Consider the following 20,184-nt stretch of genomic DNA (forward strand, 5'->3'; position numbering starts at 1 on the left):
ACAAGAAACAATGACATGAGTTAATAGGTGCTAATTATTGGGTGTGCACAGAATATTAATTCATAGCAGATGAGCTTGGGTTCCAGGGGAGTTGATGTTTAATTTGAATCCTGAAGCTTGTGGAAGGATTGAGCCAGTTATAGTGTGTGAATAGGGCAATCTGGGTTGAATTATGCAAAAGCCTTGAGGTAAGACCCAGCAATCCCACTCCTAGGCATATACCCTGAGGAAACCAAAATGGAAAGAGACACATGTATCCCATTGTTTATTGCAGCACTATTTATAATAGCTAGAACATGGAAGTGACCTAGATGTCCATTGACAGATGAATGGATAAAGAAGTTGTGGTACATATACACAATGGAATATTACTTGGCCATAAAAAGGAGTGCATTTGAGTCAGTTTTAAGGAGGTGGATGAATCTAGAGCCTACTATACAGAGTGAAGTTAGTAGAAAGTGTAAGATAAATGTTGTATTCTAACACATATATATAAAGAATCTAGGAAAAGGGTACTGGAGAATTTATTTATAGGGCAGCAGTGGAGAAACAGACATAGAGAATAGACAAATGGACATGGGGAGAGAGGAAGAGAGGGTGAGATGTATGGAAAGAGTGACATGGAAACTTGCATTACCATATGTAAAATGGATAGCCAATGGGAATTTTCTGTGTGGCTCAGGAAACTCAAACATGGGCTCTGTATCAACCTAGCAAGATGGGATGTGGAGGGAGGTTCAAAAGGGAGGGGATTTATGGATACCTATGGCTGATTCACGTTGAGGGTTGAAAGAAAACAAGAAAATTCTGTAAAGTAATTATCCTTCAATAAAAATAAATAAGTTAAAAAAAAAAAAAAGAGCAAGCTTAATTTACTTAGGAAACTGCAAGTTGTTTAGGAGAGCCAAAGCAATAAGAATAAGTCACGACCAGTTTGGAGAAGAAACCAAGGTCCAAATTCTTTTGATTAGAAAAAAACAAAAATTGGACATAATTTAGAAGTGATGGAGAGGAATTAAAATGTATTTACCATTTTGTGCATCACAAAGGTTATTTTGACCTCAGTATAGAGAGGGGATTGGGTGTGAGACACTTAAGGAAGACTAGAGATGAGAGACCAATGGGCAGCTTGTAATCTAGGTAAAATGTTGCCTAAATTGTGCTGTGCTTAGCTGCTCAGTTGTGTCTGACTCTTTGCGACCCTATGGACTGTAGCCCACTAGGCTCCACTGTCTGTAGGGATTCTCCAGGCGAGAATACTGGAGTGGGTTGCCATGCCCTCCTCCAGGGGATCTTCCCAACCTAGGGATCAAACCTAGGTCTTCTGCATTGCAGGCAGATTCTTTACCCTCTGAGCCATCAGGGAAGCCATTGAGTATGAGTTTTTATCCAGTCATTTTCTACTTTGTAATTAGGCAAGTGTGTCTCCCCTTTGTCTATTTTTCTTTTCCGAGACACTACAGCAGAGCTGTATCATAATTTTCTTTGCATGGTGCAAGAAATGCCATCTTTCATTGTCCTCACTAAGTACTGATAATATAGGAGAAGGTATTTACTGAGAGATATTGAAGAGTTAGAATTCATAGGATTTGGAACTGAGTTGAATGTATGTAGAAGGCAAAGATTACTGTTTCTATTTTAGACAATGGGTGAATGGTGATGGTATTTATAAATGTAGGGAAATAGGACTTTTTTAGGGGAAGACTTTGGGCATGTTGAGTTTGAATTTCTTGTGGGATAAGAGCCCCCATAGACAGTTGGATGAAAATCTTGGTCCTGAGGGGAGAGATTCTGCCTGGAGGTGGAGGTTTGAAGATTAAACACATGTCCATGGACAAGAACGCTCAGGGAAAAATGTAATGTCATAAAAATTGAAGATGAAGGAAAAAACTCTGGAAGAAAAGAAGTTTAAATTGTAGGTAGAAGAAGGGGACAATACTAAAGAGAGTGAGAAGGGAAGGACCATAGGAGAAAAAGGTAGAATATGATAAGACGACAATTGTTGCAAGAAGGAAGAAATCATTGTGGGTATCAAGTGTTTTACAGAGAAGGCTGGTAAGGGCTGAAAAACTGTCAGACTTACCAAGGAATTTTCAGTGTGACTTTGTCATTAGTGATATAGCAGCTTCAGGTACCATACTGCAAAGGGTAGAGGAATTCATAGGAGGTGTGATGAATGAGAGCGTATACTATTCTTGCAAGAATCTTGGCTTTAAGGGGAGGAGAAAGAAACGTAGCTGGGGAGTAGTGTCTGAATTACCTTATTTAAGATCGGGAGATAAAAAACTTTAAATTAGAATCATTCAAAAGGTATTGTTGAAACAGAAGCGTATAACTAATGAAAAAAGAGTCCAAGGAACTAGGATGAATGGAATTCAGAGTGATACTACTAACTTGGTATCAGTTTTACTATTTTAACAATCATTTTGGACTTCCAGTCAGTAATTAATAGTTTTCTGGTATTGATAATTTATTTTCACCATTATTAGGTAAATTAGGGCTAAAAGCTGACAATCTCATGGAATAACAGACTCATGTGAAATAAACTTATGGTTTTTTCTAACATCATCTAACCTCCATATATCTACTCAACCCACTCATAAAAGGGGAATTAAAATGGTACCCAACATTTGGAATTGCTTTAGATCACTCCACAAATACATACATGTAAAGCTATTAATATTCTGCTTAACAAATAGTAATGGTTTAATAAATGATAGCTATGATATTGACGATTATAAAAACTACTTATACTGAGAGATTAACATTTTTCCTGAAGTGTGAGAGAAAGGAAAGAGGAGGCAGAAGGGGAAAGGGATGGGAAGAGAAGAATTGGTCTCCTCTTTGCCCAGCTGTTCATGGAGATTTGAAATTGATTTTTTAAAAAATTTTAATGATCAAATCCAGTATATGACAGTGGCTTTCTGAAAACTTTGGGAAATCTGTTGGGACATCTTAGGGATAATGTAGTGATGAGTTTTCAGAAGCTATATTATCAGGTCATGAATAGGAATGACCTGACTGAATGATGGAGAGAAAAAAAATCAAGCCTAATTTTGCAACTGTAAGTTTTTCTGCAGTCAATGGGCCTCTATAGAATAAAAAGGAATGACTTCTGAGTGCTGTGGTAAAGCTGAAAGAAAGCTATACTGACTGTTCTATTTCTTGGTCATTTCAAGATCAAGGTGAGGGAGTAGATAGAGGTAGATGACATAATTAAACACTAATTTAGTATGGTTCAGAGGCCCTTTCTGCCACTCCTCTAGCCACTGTGCCATGCATGTGTAGAATGGCAGATAGAGGTGGATCTGTGGATATAAATGACTCAGTGTGCATGTGGTGCACAGGCACCGCTTTTAAGGAGAAAACTTTCAAGCAAATATAGGACAAGGAGATTTGATGATAAACTATAATCCAAATTATAGGGTAAGTGGGACAAATACTTACACTAAGCATTGAGAATTAAAGTCTGTTCTAACAGATTTTGCCTTAACTTGAAGTCAGAGGTAAGCTCACTTACCTAGCTATGATATTAACATTAATGTAGAGACCATCAAAAGGCTAACAGAAATACCAGAGAGTCTAACCTCCCAGGGCTCTAAAAAATCATTTATCCATGAGTAGCTCAACTTCATTCATCTCACTGTCCTTTAGCAATTTCTGAAAGTTTGGCTACTCAGCCGCAGCACTGCTATAAATTTACTGGTTATAAAGCAAGAAAATAGAACATCACAAAACTGTGTTCTCATCATGATTGTTGAAAATATGAAAAAAAAGTCTTAAAATGGCAATGTATTATAATGAATATACTGAAAAGCAAGTTAAAGAAATGAAAAGGAACAGGCTTGAAGGAAGTATGTGCTTCATGCATACAGCTCTATTTGCCTTGTACAAGGTCAAAAAAGAAAGTGGGTGTGGATGAACAGGTAAAGGGACTGGGGACTGGTTAGCAAAGTGGTATTTTTGACAGAATGTAAAAAAAAAAAAAGGAGTTAGGTTTTTTTCTTTTCTTTTTTTTTATTAGTGACTGAATGAGACCCTCATAGCAAATTCTCCTGGTAGAAAATAGCTTCTAGGAAAGGTAATATTTTTTTTTTTACTTCTTGTAAAGGCAACCTAGATTCAGTTGTCATATTACCCAAAGCCAGTTGTTAGTAAAGAAAGAAAAACTGTTGGATTTAGTTTCTTTATGATAGATGTTTTAATGCCAGTAATGATCAAAATTTTCTAATAATCCATGTATTTTAGAACCTTGTTTTGAACTTTAATGCAAGATTAACATGATATGTTTCTCAGCAGAATTTTAAGAATAGGCTTCTTTTTATTTTATTGTACCCTTTTCATTCCAGAATTCTGGCTTTACAAATTATTACTAGGAAGATTGACAGATAGGTTTGGGATTTGAAGGGTATGAATTGAAACTGGAGGAGAAATTATAATTTCCAAGGGTATGCTGCTAAGTCGCTTCAGTCATGTCCGACTCTGTGCGACCCCATAGACGGCAGCCCACCAGGCTCCCCCGTCCCTGGGATTTCTTAAGGCAAGAACACTGGAGTAGGTTGTCATTTCCTTCTCCAATGCATGAAAGTGAAGAGTGAAAGTGAAGTCGCTCAGTCGTGTCTGACTCCTAGCGACCCCATGGACTGCAGCCTACCAAGCTCCTCCGTCCGTGGGATTTTCCAGGCAAGAGTACTGGAGTGGGGTGCCATTGCCTTCAGGAATAGAGCACAAAAATGAGTAATGTGATGTAGCTCAACTTGTTAAATTGATAAGGTAAAAAGGCTCAGATGGTGAAGAATCTGCCTGCAATGCAGGAGATCCAGTTAGATCCCTGGGTGGGAAAGATCCCCTGGGGGAGAAAATGGCAACCCACTCTAGTGTTCTTGTCTGGAAGATTCCATGTACAGAGGAGCCTAGCGGGCTACAGTCCATGGGTTCACACAGAGTCGGATACAACTGAGCAACTAACACACACCACACACACACACACACACACACACACACACAGAATAATAAAAAATAAAACCACCAAAATATGTAAAAGAATTAGTATGTGTACCCAAGACTTAAATACAAACAAAACTTTTCACAGCCTAACTTTCAGAAAACCGTTGAAATATAAAAGAACCTCTACCAGAGAACCGAGAAAATAACATTTTCTAGTTGGTAAAGAAAGCCAGACCAGACTCAGCAGAAATTATGAGGGGAATATCATGTTTTAGAGAAAAAAAAAATGTTATCATAAATCAAGCTACTGGGCAGTGAAATAGGCTGCCTCTAGGAGAAAACAAATTTCAGATATTTAAATGGAGGCCGAATGACCTCTGGCAGGGATGAACTGAATGAAAAATTACACTAAATGACCTTTATAGTTTTCTTCATATAAACATTTCATTTCTTATTAAGTTCTTAGGTATCTTCAGATGTGCTCTACTAGAATAATAATAGAAAAATGAAGTGAAAGTGTTAGTCACTCAGTTGTCTCTGACTCTGCCACCCCATGGACTGTAACTTGCCAGGCTCCTCTGTCCATGGAATTCTCCAGGCAAGAATACTGGAGTGGGTAGCCATTCCCTTCTCCAGGGGATCTTCTTGATCCATAAAATTAAATCAGGCTTTGTTGCTTTCATGGTTTAATTGCATAAAGATTCTTATAAATTCTTAAAAAATCCTTTAATTTATAGAAAAAGACTTCTAATTGACCTGAAATCCCTGGCATAAGTAGTATTAACTTTAACACTATAGTAAAATTATTTTTATGTATAGATGCAGAAATGATGGGTCCAAAATGGGCCATAAGTATTTCCTTCCCAATAGACTACAAAATAAACAATAGTGTAATCCAGTCAAAAGGAATACAACTTAATATCATGAACTTTAGAAAGGTGAGCCAAGGAAGAATCTGTTTTAGCATGGCATAGAGCTGTTCTTAACCCTGCCTCTATATTCCAGAAATATAACAGGTGAGACATCAAAATCCTTGGAATTGGCATTACTACTTCCGAATTAGCCATAAAGTGAAATGAAATGACCTCCTTATCTTTTTTGACTATTCTAATATAGCATTCTGAAATGACTGCTGGAAAACAGAGTCAAATGGAGGATATGAACAAATAGGATACCTGCATCTGAAAAGACCAACAAGACACTTCCCATGAGTAGGACAGGCAATCAGTAACCAATGAGCAATTCTGACCACACAGGTTCTTCATACTATGCAGTGATAAGTAGAACAGTAAATTTTCTTACCTCTGAATTGCAGTAGAGAGGAGGTGAGTTTACAGAACAACACTTGGAGGCAAAGTCTGAGCGCTTGGCAACCAGCTCTTGGAGATTCGTCTCCGTGGCATCAGGAAATTTTCCTCTTAGTCGCTCTGCCAGTCTGAAAGGCCAATTTTATGTAAAGTTGTAATAGATGCACTCTATAATCATGTCCAGTGCAAAATGGTAGCCACTTCAGATCTTTTGCAACAGCAACAACAAAAAAGGAAAATAGTGACCCTTAAGAAAATTTAGTATCTGTGGAATGATTTTTGATGCCTCAGTTGAAGAATAGGAAGTGAAATCTGTCTTTTTAGATCATGAAAGTAAACATACAACCTGCTGCTGAGTTTGAATTCCTATTATTTCCCTTTCATTCACTCAGTTACATCAATCACATGGATGACTTCCTCCTCTCTGCTCCCTAATCTTTCATCTTCTCTCCAGTTCTAGATTTCAAACTCCTCAAAGAGTACTTCCCTTATAGGACTTTGTCACCTTAATGAACTTTCTCTCATATATAATCTCTTCTGTTTGCCTACTACTCAACTAGCTATGCTGGAAGACACAACAAGGGCTTTGTGTTTTTTAAGCCCTGCTTTTTATGAACTCTCCATCTCCATTTAAGATGGAGCTAGGATCTGACTTTGTTGATTCCCTCCTGGTTTGAATGGTCCCTCCCAGTTTAAATTAACTCTCTCTTCTCATAATGGATAACTCAGCCTGGTTTATGACTTTTCCAAGAAATATTGATACTTGCCAGCCCAGTAGTGGGCATTGGGACATAATGGAGACCCAAGTTTATCTAGAGTTGGGATTAGTATAATGGATGCTGGGAAAGGACAGACGGGTGAGGGGGATTAGCTTACTTATTAAAGAGTTATTGAAAATAGTAGGTCCCGGCTGGGAGGGAAAGGAAGTCAGACTAGATGCAACTCAGAGGATAGGGAGAAAAAGAGGGTCTGTGGGATTTTAAAAACCTAGATTCAATAGCTTCAATCTTCTCTACTTTCAAAATCCCAAATATCAATTCCACTGCATTAACACTTTTAATGAACTGAGATTATATAAATTATCACAGAATTATCCCATGTAACCCTAGAGTTCAAAACAAAACTGTTGGCAGGGAACTTAATTTTGTATTATCCATAATATTCTATGCCACTTCCATAATTTATTAATTATATAATCTCCTGATAAATGGGAAACAACCATTTTGAACTTAAGGCTTTCACATTTATTTTTCTTTTAGACTTTGTTAAGGTCTTCATAGGGGTCACTGAAGGTTTCCTCCTTTTGGGATTCTTTAAAAGTTTTTTTTGTGAGGTTGTATTTGTGCTTATTTGAGGGCTGTGTTGTTGATGGTTTGAAATAGATCTAAGAAATTTGCTTAATGAAATTGAGAATGACATGATCTCACAGAGATATTTTCTAGGAAGCCAGTAAAACTTTTGTTATGACCTGTTATTTTAGTATTAACACCTATTTATAAAGACATGCTTCCTTCTTTAACTTGAGAAAAATGGCTATTGTACCTTATTGATTAACATTTCTATTTCCAGTTTATAGAGAATATATACTGGTAATGGATGACACTGTACTTGATTGAAAGTTTGGGTTGTCTTATCAGACAATATGCCATGAATTTAGATAATATTTTTCAGCAGTTTTAGTTTCTCAGTTATGTATAGCAACAACTACAGATAACTTTTTGGTAAGAGTGTTGATATGAGTTAATTATATATTTTTTAAATCATGTCCCTGTGGATCTTGGAATTTATGTTTCTGTGACTGTGTTCTAACTGACCTCTCATCTGATATACATGACATCTCCCCAGAAAAGAACTGTTTTTTCTTATATAGGTATTAGACTGACTATTCTTTACAACTCTTAAATTGCATCTCCTCTTTTAACTGCTCACTTAACACATCTGAAGTCTTCAACCCTGCTTCAAATCACAATACCAGGCTATTATTATTGATAAATTTGAAAGAATCAGCCAGAACGAGACCCTTACTTTTTCTTGTACTCAGTAAATGTGTTTTCTGAATAATCAGCACATAGTTCTTGTCCTTTTTGAATGAAAGATGATAATTCCCTTGTCAATTGAGGGCCCTGTAAGAAAATAATGATTACATAACAATTACTTGTCTTGAAATGCTCTTCAGAGAGATGTTAAATCAGAATTCCAGGCAATGTATCAATATGAGTGTCTAACCTATGGACACCTTATCTTTGACAAAGGAGGCAAGAATATACAAAGGAGAAGAGACAATCTCTAATAAGTGGTGCTGGGAAAACTGGTCAACTACTTGTAAAAGAATGAAACTAGACCACTTTCTAACACCATACACATAAATAAACTCAAAATGGATTAAAGATCTAAACGTAAGATCAGAAACTGTAAAACTCCTAGAGGAAAACATAGGAAAAACACTCTCTGACATAAATCACAGCAGGATCCTCTATGACCCACCTCCCAGAGTAATGGAAATAAAGGCAAAAATAAACAAATGGGACTTAATTAAACTTAAAAGCTTTTGCACAACGAAGGAAACTATTAGCAAGGTGAAAAGACAGCCTTCAGAATGGGAGAAAATAATAGCAAATGAAGGAATTGACAAAGAATTAATCTCAAAAATATACAAGCAACTCCTGCAGCTCAATTCCAGAAAAATAAACGACCCAATCAAAAAATGGGCCAAAGAACTAAACAGACATTTCTCCAAAGAAGACATACAGACGGCTAACAAAAACATGAAAAGATGCTCAACATCACTCATTATCAGAGAAATGCAAATCAAAACCACAGTGAGGTACCACTTCATGTCAGTCAGAATGGCTGCTATCAAGAAGTCTACAAACAAAAGTCTCTACACCCTCTCCAGTCTACATGCTGGAGAGGGTGTAGAGAAAAGGGAACCCTCTTACACTGTTGGTGGGAATGCAAACGAGTACAGCCATTATGGAGAACAGTGTGGAGATTCCTTGAAAAACTGGAAATAGAACTGCCATACGACCCAGCAATCCCACTGCTGGGCATACACACTGAGGAAACCAGAAGTGAAAGAGACACGTGTACCCCAGTGTTCATTGCAGCACTGTTTACAACAGCCAGGACATGGAAGCAAACTAGATGTCCATTGGCAGATGAATGGATAAAAAAGCTGTGGTACATATACACACACGATGGAATATTACTCAGCCATTAAAAGGAATGCATTTGAATCAGTCCTAATGAGGTGGATGAAACTGGAGCCTATCATACAGAGTAAAGTAAGTTAGAAAAACACCACTGTAGTATATTAACGCATATATATGGAATTTAGAAAGATGGTAACGATGACCCTATACAAGAGACAGCAAGAGACACAGATGTAAAGAAGTGTTTTGGACTCTGTGGGAGAAGGTGAGGGTGGGATGATTTGAGAAGGTAGTGTTGAAACGTGTATATTATCATATGTGAAGTGGATCACCAGTCCAGGTTCGATGCATGCGACAGGGTGCTCAGGGATGGTGCACTGGGATGACCCTGAGGGTTGGGATGAGGAGGGAGGTGGGAGGGGGCTTCTGGATGAGGAACACATGTACGCCCATGACTGATTCATGTCGATGTGTGGCAAAAATCACTACAATATTGTAAAGTAATTAGCCTCCAATTAAAATAAATTAATTAATTAAAAATTATGTGTCTATTATCTACATTGGATATTGGATAACATTTTCTACATAAGGCCAGATTGTAAACATTTCAAGCTGTGTAAGTGTCATACAGTCTCTGCTGTAACTAATCAACTGCCAACATGGCACAAAAGCAACTATAAATAATGAGCAGGACTGTCTTATGATGAAACCTTATGAACACTGAAGTTGGAGTTTTATGTAATTTTCATGTATAATGAAATACTATTTTTAAACCCTTTAAAAGTGTAAGACTACTTTTAGATCACAGGCACCAGGCCAGACTTGCTTTGTTAACCCTTGAGCTATACCAACATAAATATAGAAAATTGTACCTTTGCATTTAAACAGGCAGTAGAAGATTCAGAGTGGCAGCATTCATCAAGGCTTTTCAGGGTTGACTCAAGTATTTTAGTGAGGAATACTTCTGGAATCTGAGTCTTCCTGCTTAGTTCAAATATATACCTGGCAGTAGAGAGAAAGGAGATAACACTCTTTAACATGGGTAGATTTGCGTATACACGTCATGTTCTGAAATTTAATATCTATTACCTGGCTTAATTGAAAATAAAAGATTGAACTAAAAATGACTCCAACACGTTTTAAGTTAAAATTCTCATTGAAATACAAGTTATTGATAGTTGCTTTGAAGCTATTGTGACTAGTTAAATTAAAATTCTATATGTACCAAATATATATTTGTTTATAAATTTATGCATTAACAGATCTATCAATACTTCAAATATATATGGAACTGCATTTGTGCAAAGATAATACAATAAATCCAATATAATGCATCAAGTGGGTACCTTAAGCAGCTTTTCTTAAGTAATTTGTGTAAACGCTTCCATTGTCTCATCCCAATATTTATGTATTTGTAGAACTGATGAGTATTTAGACAAATGTAAATTAGAGTTTCAGTTCAAGTTCAGTCTAAATTCTAATCTCTAATACGAGTAATTGATTTTTTGGGCCTGTTAATTCAAACTGAGATATTTTGAGGCCTTAAGTATGCACATACTTGTAGCATATGCAACTCAGTGTATGTAGCCCACGGTGTATCTCAATTCTTAGTGGGAGGAAAACAGATGAAGGCTTACCATCTCTTTCAGTTTTAATTTCTTTTGTCACTTAATGCTAGTGAAAGTCAATATTGTCAAATTAAATCAACCCTACTTACTGATCCAGGACCTTGGTGTTTCCTTCATCACACACGTCTTTGTTCATGGGCAACTTGACATCTGGCAATTCAGGGTTTGGGGAAGCTGGCATGAAGTAAGCGCACACAAATATCTCCATGGGTGTTTTTTCTTGACAACAGTCCTTAAATTTCGAATTTTTAGTGGATAAGTTGTCACAGAGTTTTACTGCATATTCAGGAAGCTACAAGAGAAATTGTGAGTTTGTGCATTGTTAGTTTCTAGTTAGTCTCATTAAAAATAAGGAAAGCTTAAAAAAGTCAGCATGAATGCTCTTACAAGGTACTGCTGCTGCTGCTGCTGCTAAGTCACTTCAGTCGTGTCCGACTCTGTGCGACCTCAGAGATGGCAGCCCACCAGGCTCCCCCATCCCTGGGATTCTCCAGGCAAGAACACTGGAGTGGGTTGCCATTTCCTTCTCTAGTGCATGAAAGTGAAAAGTGAAAGTGAAGTCGCTCAGTCGTGTCCGACTCCTAGCGACCCCATGGACTGCAGCCTACCAGGCTCCTCCGTCCATGGGATTTTCCAGGCAAGAGTACTGGAGTGGGGTGCCATTGCCTTCTCCTCTTACAAGGTACAGTGGTAGACTATTCGTGAAGTGCAGTTTGTCAGTATGTTATTGTTGTTCAATCGCTGTGTCTGACTCTTTTGTGACCCTATGGACTGTAGCCTGCCTGATTCTTCTGTCCATGGGATTTTTCAGGGAAGAAGACTGGAGTAGGTTGCCATTTTCTCCTCCAGGGGATCTTCCCAACCACAGATCGAACCCACACCTCCTGCACTGGCAGGCAGATTCTTTACCACTGAGCCAGTAGGGAAGCCCTTGTCAGTATGTACTAAAAGCCATGAAGTATAACAGTATGATTTCCAAGAATTTACTCTCAGATCATAATAATGAATGAAGGGAAGATTTAGCTAAAAACGATTAAGGGCAGCACTGCTTACCATGTTAAACTGAAACAACCTAAATCCGATAAAAGGGAACTAGTTTAAAACATGGTATATCTAGGTAGCTAAATGTCTCTGGAGAAGGAAATGGCAACCCACATCAGTATTCTTCCCTGGAAAATCCCATGGACAGAGGAAGCCTGGTGAGCTACAGTCCATGGGGTCTCAAGAGTCGGACATGACTTAGCGACTAAACCACCACCACCAGGTAGCTAAATGTAGTATATACAGTACATATATACAGTAAAGTCCCACTTAGCCATTATAAGTCAGGTTATAGAGAAACACCTATCACTGAGATGTATCCTTAAAGAAAGACCAGATGTCAAAGTATCTGTTTCTAAAGAGGTCACAGACATGGAGTGACTTCTATCTAAAGTAACAGTACACATTTGTATATACTTGAATGGATGATATAAATGAAAAATGGTGAAAAAGTTGGATGACTATTAAATTTTAACAAGTATAACAAAACATTAGAAGCTGTTAATAATGAGTTCAGTGTTGTCTAATAAAACAGGTGAATGATATAACAGGTGATGATGAAATATTCTCTATCTGTATTGTCCAATACTGAGCACTTGAAATGAGGCTAGTGTTTTCAAAGAACTTAAGTTTAATTTAAATGTAACCATCTATGGCTAGTGGATATGCTCTGGGCTCTGTAGGTAGAGTAAGGTCTTCGGAATCAGAATCTTGGCTTTGTGTGGACTTTGCCACTTACTAGTTGTAGGACTTCAGTTTATTAATCCTTGATAATCTTGTTTCCTCATCTGTACAATTGAGTTAAGAGTGTATTTAAATTTCATAGGATACATAGGAGAAGTCACTGAGATGATGCATGTAGAAAGCAGCTTAGGAGAGTGCCGGCCATTCAGTAAGTGGTCTACGACGATGAACATTTTCTTACCTCCTTGATGCAGTCCTCAGAGACAGAGTCACAGCACTTGGAGAGGATTGTTGTAATATCTTCAGCAAGTGGCAGAACATCTTCCAGATGTGCAGTAGGCACTTTCTGGGCAAATTTGATGAGATGGCTGAACAGTTAAAAATGAATGATTAGTTTACCTATATTCTCAGTTTTCTTAGTTTCATTATGAACATGGTCTGGAGGAATAATATCCAAGTTTTACTTCTTTGTCCTCAACATTTGCATAGAGCATATCTGTCATGTAGCAGATCCTTTGTGCAAAAGTCACTATTGAAAATTCAGCCATTCCCAATGAATCTCTTCATGTTTTCAGTACTGATAAAGAGCTTCTCTTCTGGCCAGATTTTTGTAGCTGAAGCAAGCCTTTAAAATGTTAGATCTAGGGACATCCCTAGGGGTCCAATGGCTAAGACTCTGTGCTCCCAGTGGTTCTGGGTTCAATCTGTGGTCAGGGAGCTTCATGCCTCAATGAAAAGATGCTGCATACCACAACTAAGAGCTGGCCAATAAACACAGCCAGATAAATGCATTTTACAAATTAAAATGTTAGACCTAAAATGGTAATAAAGAAATGTCTAGCATCTATTCATAGGGCCAATGTTGTGTTTTGTGGCCCCTCCTAGTCTTTAGAATTGTTCATAAATTTACTTAGAAACTACAGATAAAAGGAATAGTGATGTTTTGTTTTCATTAAATATTCTTTTGAAATATAATTCTAACTGTATGGCATTCTCTCATATGGATATATTATAATTGATTTAAACATACTCTATTCTAGGCATATTAGGAAATGTTTTTCCTATTTAAAAAAATGTGGCGGCAATATTTTTAGCTAAACTTTTGTTCACACTCAGCTCTTCAGAGTAAATTTCTACACACTAATGCAAGCATAAGTTTATGATATATAAATTATATCTTATATATTATTTATGGTACATATTTAAGATATATAAAGCCATTTATGTATGTACATCTTTATAGGATGTTTTATACTATGAATTACTGTGCTCTACACACCTAATACTCTTAATGCAAAAGAGAAACTAAAGGGAATTTCAAGAGAAAACACAATTTAGTTTTTCAGTAGTTCTAATGGAAGATTATCTTTAAATAATTCATGAAAGTAGCTTCTATGGCCTTTGGGGGAACCTTAAGATCTGGTGCCAGCATGAATTATTGCATTATCATTAGAGGAAAGAATTTGTGAATCAGAGTAGGAAAAATTAAAGAGACTGTAAATACTAAAGATATAAAGCTGGCAAATATAGATGTCTGATAAGCTATGAGAGAATTGTAAACATAGAAACTGTCAAAATTAAAGTGTGACATTAACAAAGCCATACAAAAATCAAAGTGAAGGTTAGAACAAAGTAAATAATTAAAATAAATTCAAGGAGCTTAAGAGATATATAAAAAGAATTCAGGAAGTTTTCTTCCCAAGGAAAAAATGGGCAAAGCAAGTAATGGGTGGTGAATAAGAAAATGATTGTTTTTGCTTGTGTGTTTGCAATATACAGCATTATGAATATTGAGGAAATAATTTCTAGTGGTCTACCAGTCTTATGATGAGTATATGGAAAATGTTGATTAAAAGCAAATTAGGTTTTATAATAGTCTTGTTCCTTTGGTTCATGTTCTGTGTAGAGAAAATAAAAAGTAGCTGAGCACTATTTTTGAGGATTGTAGGAACATAACACTATAGTTTGTATTTTCTATTGCAAACATTTTTTTAGAGAATCCTAATACAGATTGATAGCACAGAAATAGCTACACATACTGATTGTGCTTAATTTTTACCTGAGCCTTGACTTCTCCTTCCCATAAGCAGCGTATTGTGAGCAGATTCTGTTTGTCATAATGGTGAGAAGTGAAAAATGTTTAAGCTGAAGTCTCTAGAAAATAAATGAGAAATATTTCATTAGATGGTCAGGATACATTGAAAGCAGTGTGCAAAAGTAGCAGAAAAAAGGGACATTCTGATTCCTTTTAATGACTAGAAAACTGAATTCTGACCAAAGGAACATTTCCCCCAGAGTTGCTTATGTGTGTTTTTCCATTAACAAAATAAAAAAGAGGCATTTAAAAAATATTTTCAGATTCCAGAATCTGAATCTAACATTATTTAAAAGGAATGGCATTAATAGAAGAAAAAAGTACATAGCTAATGATGAATATATAGCTGTGATGAAATGACACCTACCTCTTTCAAAAAGCATACTGTTGGGTTTGGTGAAGTACAGCAGGACCCTACCATAGAGAGATAACTCTTGGTGTAACCGACTAAAAGTGTCAGAGGAGCTTGTCCATAATTAATGGAATATTCATACATAAATCTGTAGGGGAAAAATAGTAGGATTAATGAAAATATTTGTGGGAAACAACTCACTTTTTCAGAAGTGTTTTGATGGGGGAAAAAAAAGGATGCATGTTACTTTATAGTTTTAATATCCAAAAAAGCACCCGGGATATAGAGCAGGGGTTATAATACTAGTCACTTTTTTTTTAATTGTATGATTTTTATTAAGTGATATTTTACAGACTGGTTCGAACTCAAGTCTGCGAGTCAAGAAAAATTAAGTAAATGAAAAAAGGATATGGCAAAAAATGTGCTCCAGGTACAACAAACCAACTTTTTTCTTCAAGAAAGAAAATGTGGTCATGGTACACTACTTGAATTTTAAAAAGGAAACAAAACACATAAACTGAAAGTTACTGTACATGAAATGAGACAAAGTCTAATTTTTTACCTTCTATCACACATGTTCCTATAAAATAAGGGATGAGGCTAAATTCCTTCCAGATAGACAGTTGAGAACACCAACGGATTAACTATCCAGAAGGGCCAAGTCTCAAGTATTTCTCCCTGGCTGCCCAGTCTGATCCATTCTGAAGGGTTTTAAGTTCATGAGAAACTGGCTACATGATCAGTTTATAAATGGATATTAAGGCAATTTACTTATCACCATCTTAAGACATTCGGGATTGTCTTGAATAAGTGGTTCAGCTTGTACTGTTTTACTTAAGAAATTCTTTGATATAAGAGGAAACCTGACTTTAGCAAGGATGTCAACCATAAAAGGTTGGCGGTTAGGTTCATCATATTTCAACCATCTGACAGCAGCACATAAAACTGACCCTCTGCTCTGACAGAGGGTCCTGGTTGAGGAGATGTGTAACTTGCTTGACAAGTTGTAGAAATTCATCAGTTTTAGAAACATCAGTAAAATGCTGATGAATAAAGTCATCTGCAGTTGCTTTCCATTCAGGACAGTCTAAACACTCTGCTAATACAGTTATGCCAAGACGGTTTGAAGCATCAATTTGTTTTTTCAAAAAATCAACACACATTTGCTTCACAGGTTCAATCTGGTACTGGTTTGCTGCATCTAACAAGGACTGAGCATCGTTGCTATTCTCAGAAATTCTAGCGGTATAAGCGAATTCCACAAGTTGTTCAGTAATGTCAGGTTTGGCATCTTTGAGTTCCACTTGAAAGGACTTTGATTCAAGCATGTTAGTTGTGAACTTTAGGTTAAAAAAAATGAATGGCTGCAGCAAGACAACACGATGAGCAGGTATCTTTCTTTCCTGGACCGTAAGGATCACATCACACAGTATTGTCTGTTTCCGCATGTTATTCATGACACCCATGAAACTTGCCAACAATTTGGCTTCCTCTCCAGTAGCAAGTTTCTTTTTGGTCTTCTTCTTGCTGCTCTTCTCCACCCCAGAGGCTTCCACTCTCCCTCCGTCAGCGTGGTTCACGCCCGGGACTCGCCAGTCTCGGCGAGAAGTTGCACACTCCAGGCACGCTTGGGCTTGTGTTCACCAAACACCAAGGCTGGGACAGTAGCTGCAGCACTCTGCTTTGGAACGCGCGGGCAGTGCCACTGCAGTAAGGCAGGGCCGGACAACCCGCTCAGAAGCTCGCTATAAGGCAATGTAGTCTCTGGGCTGCGTCTCCAGCAGAACTGGAGCTGGAAGGAGGTTCCTGTGGCACTATATACTAGTCACTTTTAATCAATATTTTCATTAAAAAAATCTTTCCCAAATTTCCACGTAGATTACTTGAGAGAGGTCATTTGTCCCTTTGTTCATTTAGCTTCTACCATATGCATGGCCTGGGGTGGCTGCTTATTAACGTTAATGAAACAAACTAAAATGAATGTAATGCAATTACCTTTCATTATCTGTTGAGTTTAGACAATTGTTATGTATTGGCTTGTTGATTTGTTGAAATTCATTTTTAGGAGTATAAGCCCCTAAGGGTCTAAAAAGACTCTGAAATCCTGGGCAAAATCTTCTCTGACAATTTACAGGTATCGGCAAACCAACCAATTTTTATAAAATTATCACCTTGACTTATTTCTAAAGCCAGTTTTAATGACATTTCTTTTGACTTCTCTGTGTGTGTGCATGCGTGTGTGTGTGTGTGTATTCTATTATTACAAATAAATATTTTCAATTTTCATTTATATGGTCTTCTAAGTCTAAAGAATCAACATATAACCTTCTCGAGAATATTAAACAATGAAAAAAAGAAATGTAATATGTTTGCTTTGCAATATGTGTCTTGTTCACAGCTGTTTCTGGGGATGTACTGTAGGAATGAGAAAAAGCTATTTATTTCTTATGCTCTGAAAACAAAAGTGAAAGTGAAGTCGCTCAGTCGTGTCGGACTCTTCGCGACCCCGTGGACTGTAGCCCACCAGGCTCCTCCATCCATGGGATTCTCCAGGCAACAGTACTGGAGTGGGTTGCCATTTCCTTCTCCAGGGAATCTTCCCAACCCAGGAATTGAACCCAGAGTCTCCCGCATTGCAGGCAGATGCTTTACCCTCTGAGCCACCAGGGAGGTCCTATGCTCTTTTGCACAGCAATAAAATCCTATCGGATGGAGTATGCAAAGATCCCTAACATAAGAGTAATCACAATAGCTGCTGTTAAATATTTGAAAATGTCACAAGGATGGGGGCATTCCAGGTGATTCTGCTTCAGATACTAGAACTAGGATGACAGAAGGTGGGGGTTTGGGAAAGTTGCTTTCATCTTCATCTGAGAAAAGGCATTTATAATAATCAGCACTGACAAAGATGGGCTGTCTTGGGTTACAGCCAATTTTCTGTTATTGGAAATTGTCTGGGTTGTGGTATGGTATAAAAGGTGTCTGTACACAGTAGGGGGTTAGCTTAAACATGTTTGTTATTTTGTACCCTGAAGTTTTACATGTGATGAAAGCTGCTTACCGATCAGCAAAGTCCTTGGGATCTTTCCTGAATGCCTCACAGATCTCGTCATTTGTTGGCTCTACGTAAGTTGGAAATTCTTGTGGCTGGTGCTTCAGGGCAGCCATACAGAGCTTCTTTTCAAGGCCCTCATGGGTGCAGCACTCAGGAGTTCCAGGGTGCACTGGGAATGGAGAGTTGCTTTCACAGGACTTGTCAGACAATGCTGAAGTCTAGGATGAGAAAAGAAAAACAAGTAAACTCACATACATACAATTTTTTGGCCTTTAGTTCTCCACCTGGTATAGTATCTTAGCTCTAAATTTGAAAACTCTCATTGGAAACAAAGTTGTCTATGACAAGTTGCATAATTCTAGTTTCAGGCAAGTACAGAGTCTTATGTTAAGACTCAGAGTAGGACCTAAAGAAAACCTTCATTAATGAGTGGATGGTGTGTGACTACAGCCTTTAGAGGCTGGATCCTCTAGTTTAGTGTTTCTCCATGGGGATATTAACATCTCTGAAGATGAGGGAGGTCCTTTTAAAAAACTCCATTGATTCTGATATGATCTGCCATCTGCATTCTGTTCTAAATACTATGCTGAGAATGGTTACCTCTCTCTGCCTTCCTCCCTTCCCTTTGTAACTTGAACACACTCTTAATTCTTGACTGCCTTGGTCTTCAACACTGATCTATGTTCTTGAACACAGTGGTTCTTGAACCTGCTTTTGCATCATATCACAGACTATATAAAAATTGGAACTGCTTGGGCTGCATAACACAGAAATTCTGATTCAGTAGGTCAAAGATGAGGCCTGAGGTTCTGTTTTTTCCCAAAGCCCCAAAGTTTATTTTCCTGTGTATCATAGCTGAAGCAGTGCTACAACTTAATTTACTGCCTCAACAATGGTAGACTGATTCATGTGGGCAGATTAAGCCCATGGTAATACCACCAAACAATTGTAGCAACGAACTGTTCTTTTTGGGAAAAATTTGATATCTGGAATAATTTGATGCATGGAATAGAAATAGTCATCATGGAAAAAATTATTTGAGGATTTACATGGGAAAAAGACTTTGACATCTTTACACTTACTTTATAAGTTATCTTTTTAGGACAAAACTTCTAAAGATCTTTCCTGTCAGTGAAGGAAACCAATGTGATATTAGTTTTGTAAACCAGAAGTAAACAGTGAAACTTTCACCATTTCTTTGTCTGGCAACTTCCCTATTTTTCCTTTATTACTTTCTTCCAAATAAGAAAAGTTTACAAAGAAAGTAACATATTTATAGAAGAAAATTGCTTTGAACAACAGGAGAAGGAAGATGTAATCCAAAAAACATCAGTGCCATTTCTGTACTTATGATCTGCCTCTAACAATATTGGAGCCCATCTTTGGTCAATGGATGGGTTAGCAAATATATAAAATAAAATGGAAATAAAAATGTGCTCTGTTTTGATTACAATTTGTAGCTTGCTTGTTTAACATAGTGCAGAAGGTAGGGTTGAAATAATGTACTTTTGTGGTTTATGGGAGAAAATGTTAAAATTCTTAGAAAGTAGATAAGGGCCAGATAAAGCAATTAATGGGTAAGAGTCACTGTGTAGAATATATTCTAATCAGGTCTTTGGAACATTGTTTCTGTTGGCTAACTGCCATGGCTTTGAATAGGGAGATATTTGCCTGTAGAGGCATTTATCAAGATGCAGTTAAATGCCATTTTTATTTGGCCTGATGACAGTACCAGTAAATTGCTAGAAACACATGTAGTCCCGCCTCTTTTAGCTACTGTCTATATTTTGAAAACTGTCATTTCAGCATTTTAAATTTCTGCAGATATACTCTAATGGAGAAAATGCAGAACTTAGTGTGTGTGTGTGTGTATATATAGGCCAATTTTTGAACCTCAAACTAGTTTGAAACCAATGCTAAGTT

At 37.2% G+C, this 20,184-nt stretch overlaps 1 protein-coding gene across 3 annotated transcripts in view; it reads right to left on the reverse strand.

Annotated features, from left to right (window-relative positions):
- Positions 1-20,184, reverse strand: part of GC (GC, vitamin D binding protein) — a 52,191-nt gene that overhangs the window by 14,381 nt on the left and 17,626 nt on the right. For all 3 annotated transcript variants that reach the window (XR_003511545.1, XM_027544705.1, XM_027544704.1), the window contains exons 4-11: positions 18,268-18,479; positions 15,222-15,354; positions 14,819-14,913; positions 13,001-13,127; positions 11,124-11,326; positions 10,279-10,408; positions 8,280-8,377; positions 6,250-6,382 (exon numbers count right to left, since the gene is read on the reverse strand). Coding sequence is in view for 2 of the 3 variants with exons in the window: in XM_027544705.1 (XP_027400506.1) it covers positions 6,250-6,382; positions 8,280-8,377; positions 10,279-10,408; positions 11,124-11,326; positions 13,001-13,127; positions 14,819-14,913; positions 15,222-15,354; positions 18,268-18,479 (1,131 nt within the window). In the remaining variant the exon portion in view is untranslated. The remainder of the gene's footprint in view (positions 1-6,249; positions 6,383-8,279; positions 8,378-10,278; positions 10,409-11,123; positions 11,327-13,000; positions 13,128-14,818; positions 14,914-15,221; positions 15,355-18,267; positions 18,480-20,184) is intronic.

This window comes from Bos indicus x Bos taurus, chromosome 6 (genome assembly GCF_003369695.1).
Source record: "Bos indicus x Bos taurus breed Angus x Brahman F1 hybrid chromosome 6, Bos_hybrid_MaternalHap_v2.0, whole genome shotgun sequence".
Lineage (NCBI taxonomy): Eukaryota > Metazoa > Chordata > Mammalia > Artiodactyla > Bovidae > Bos > Bos indicus x Bos taurus.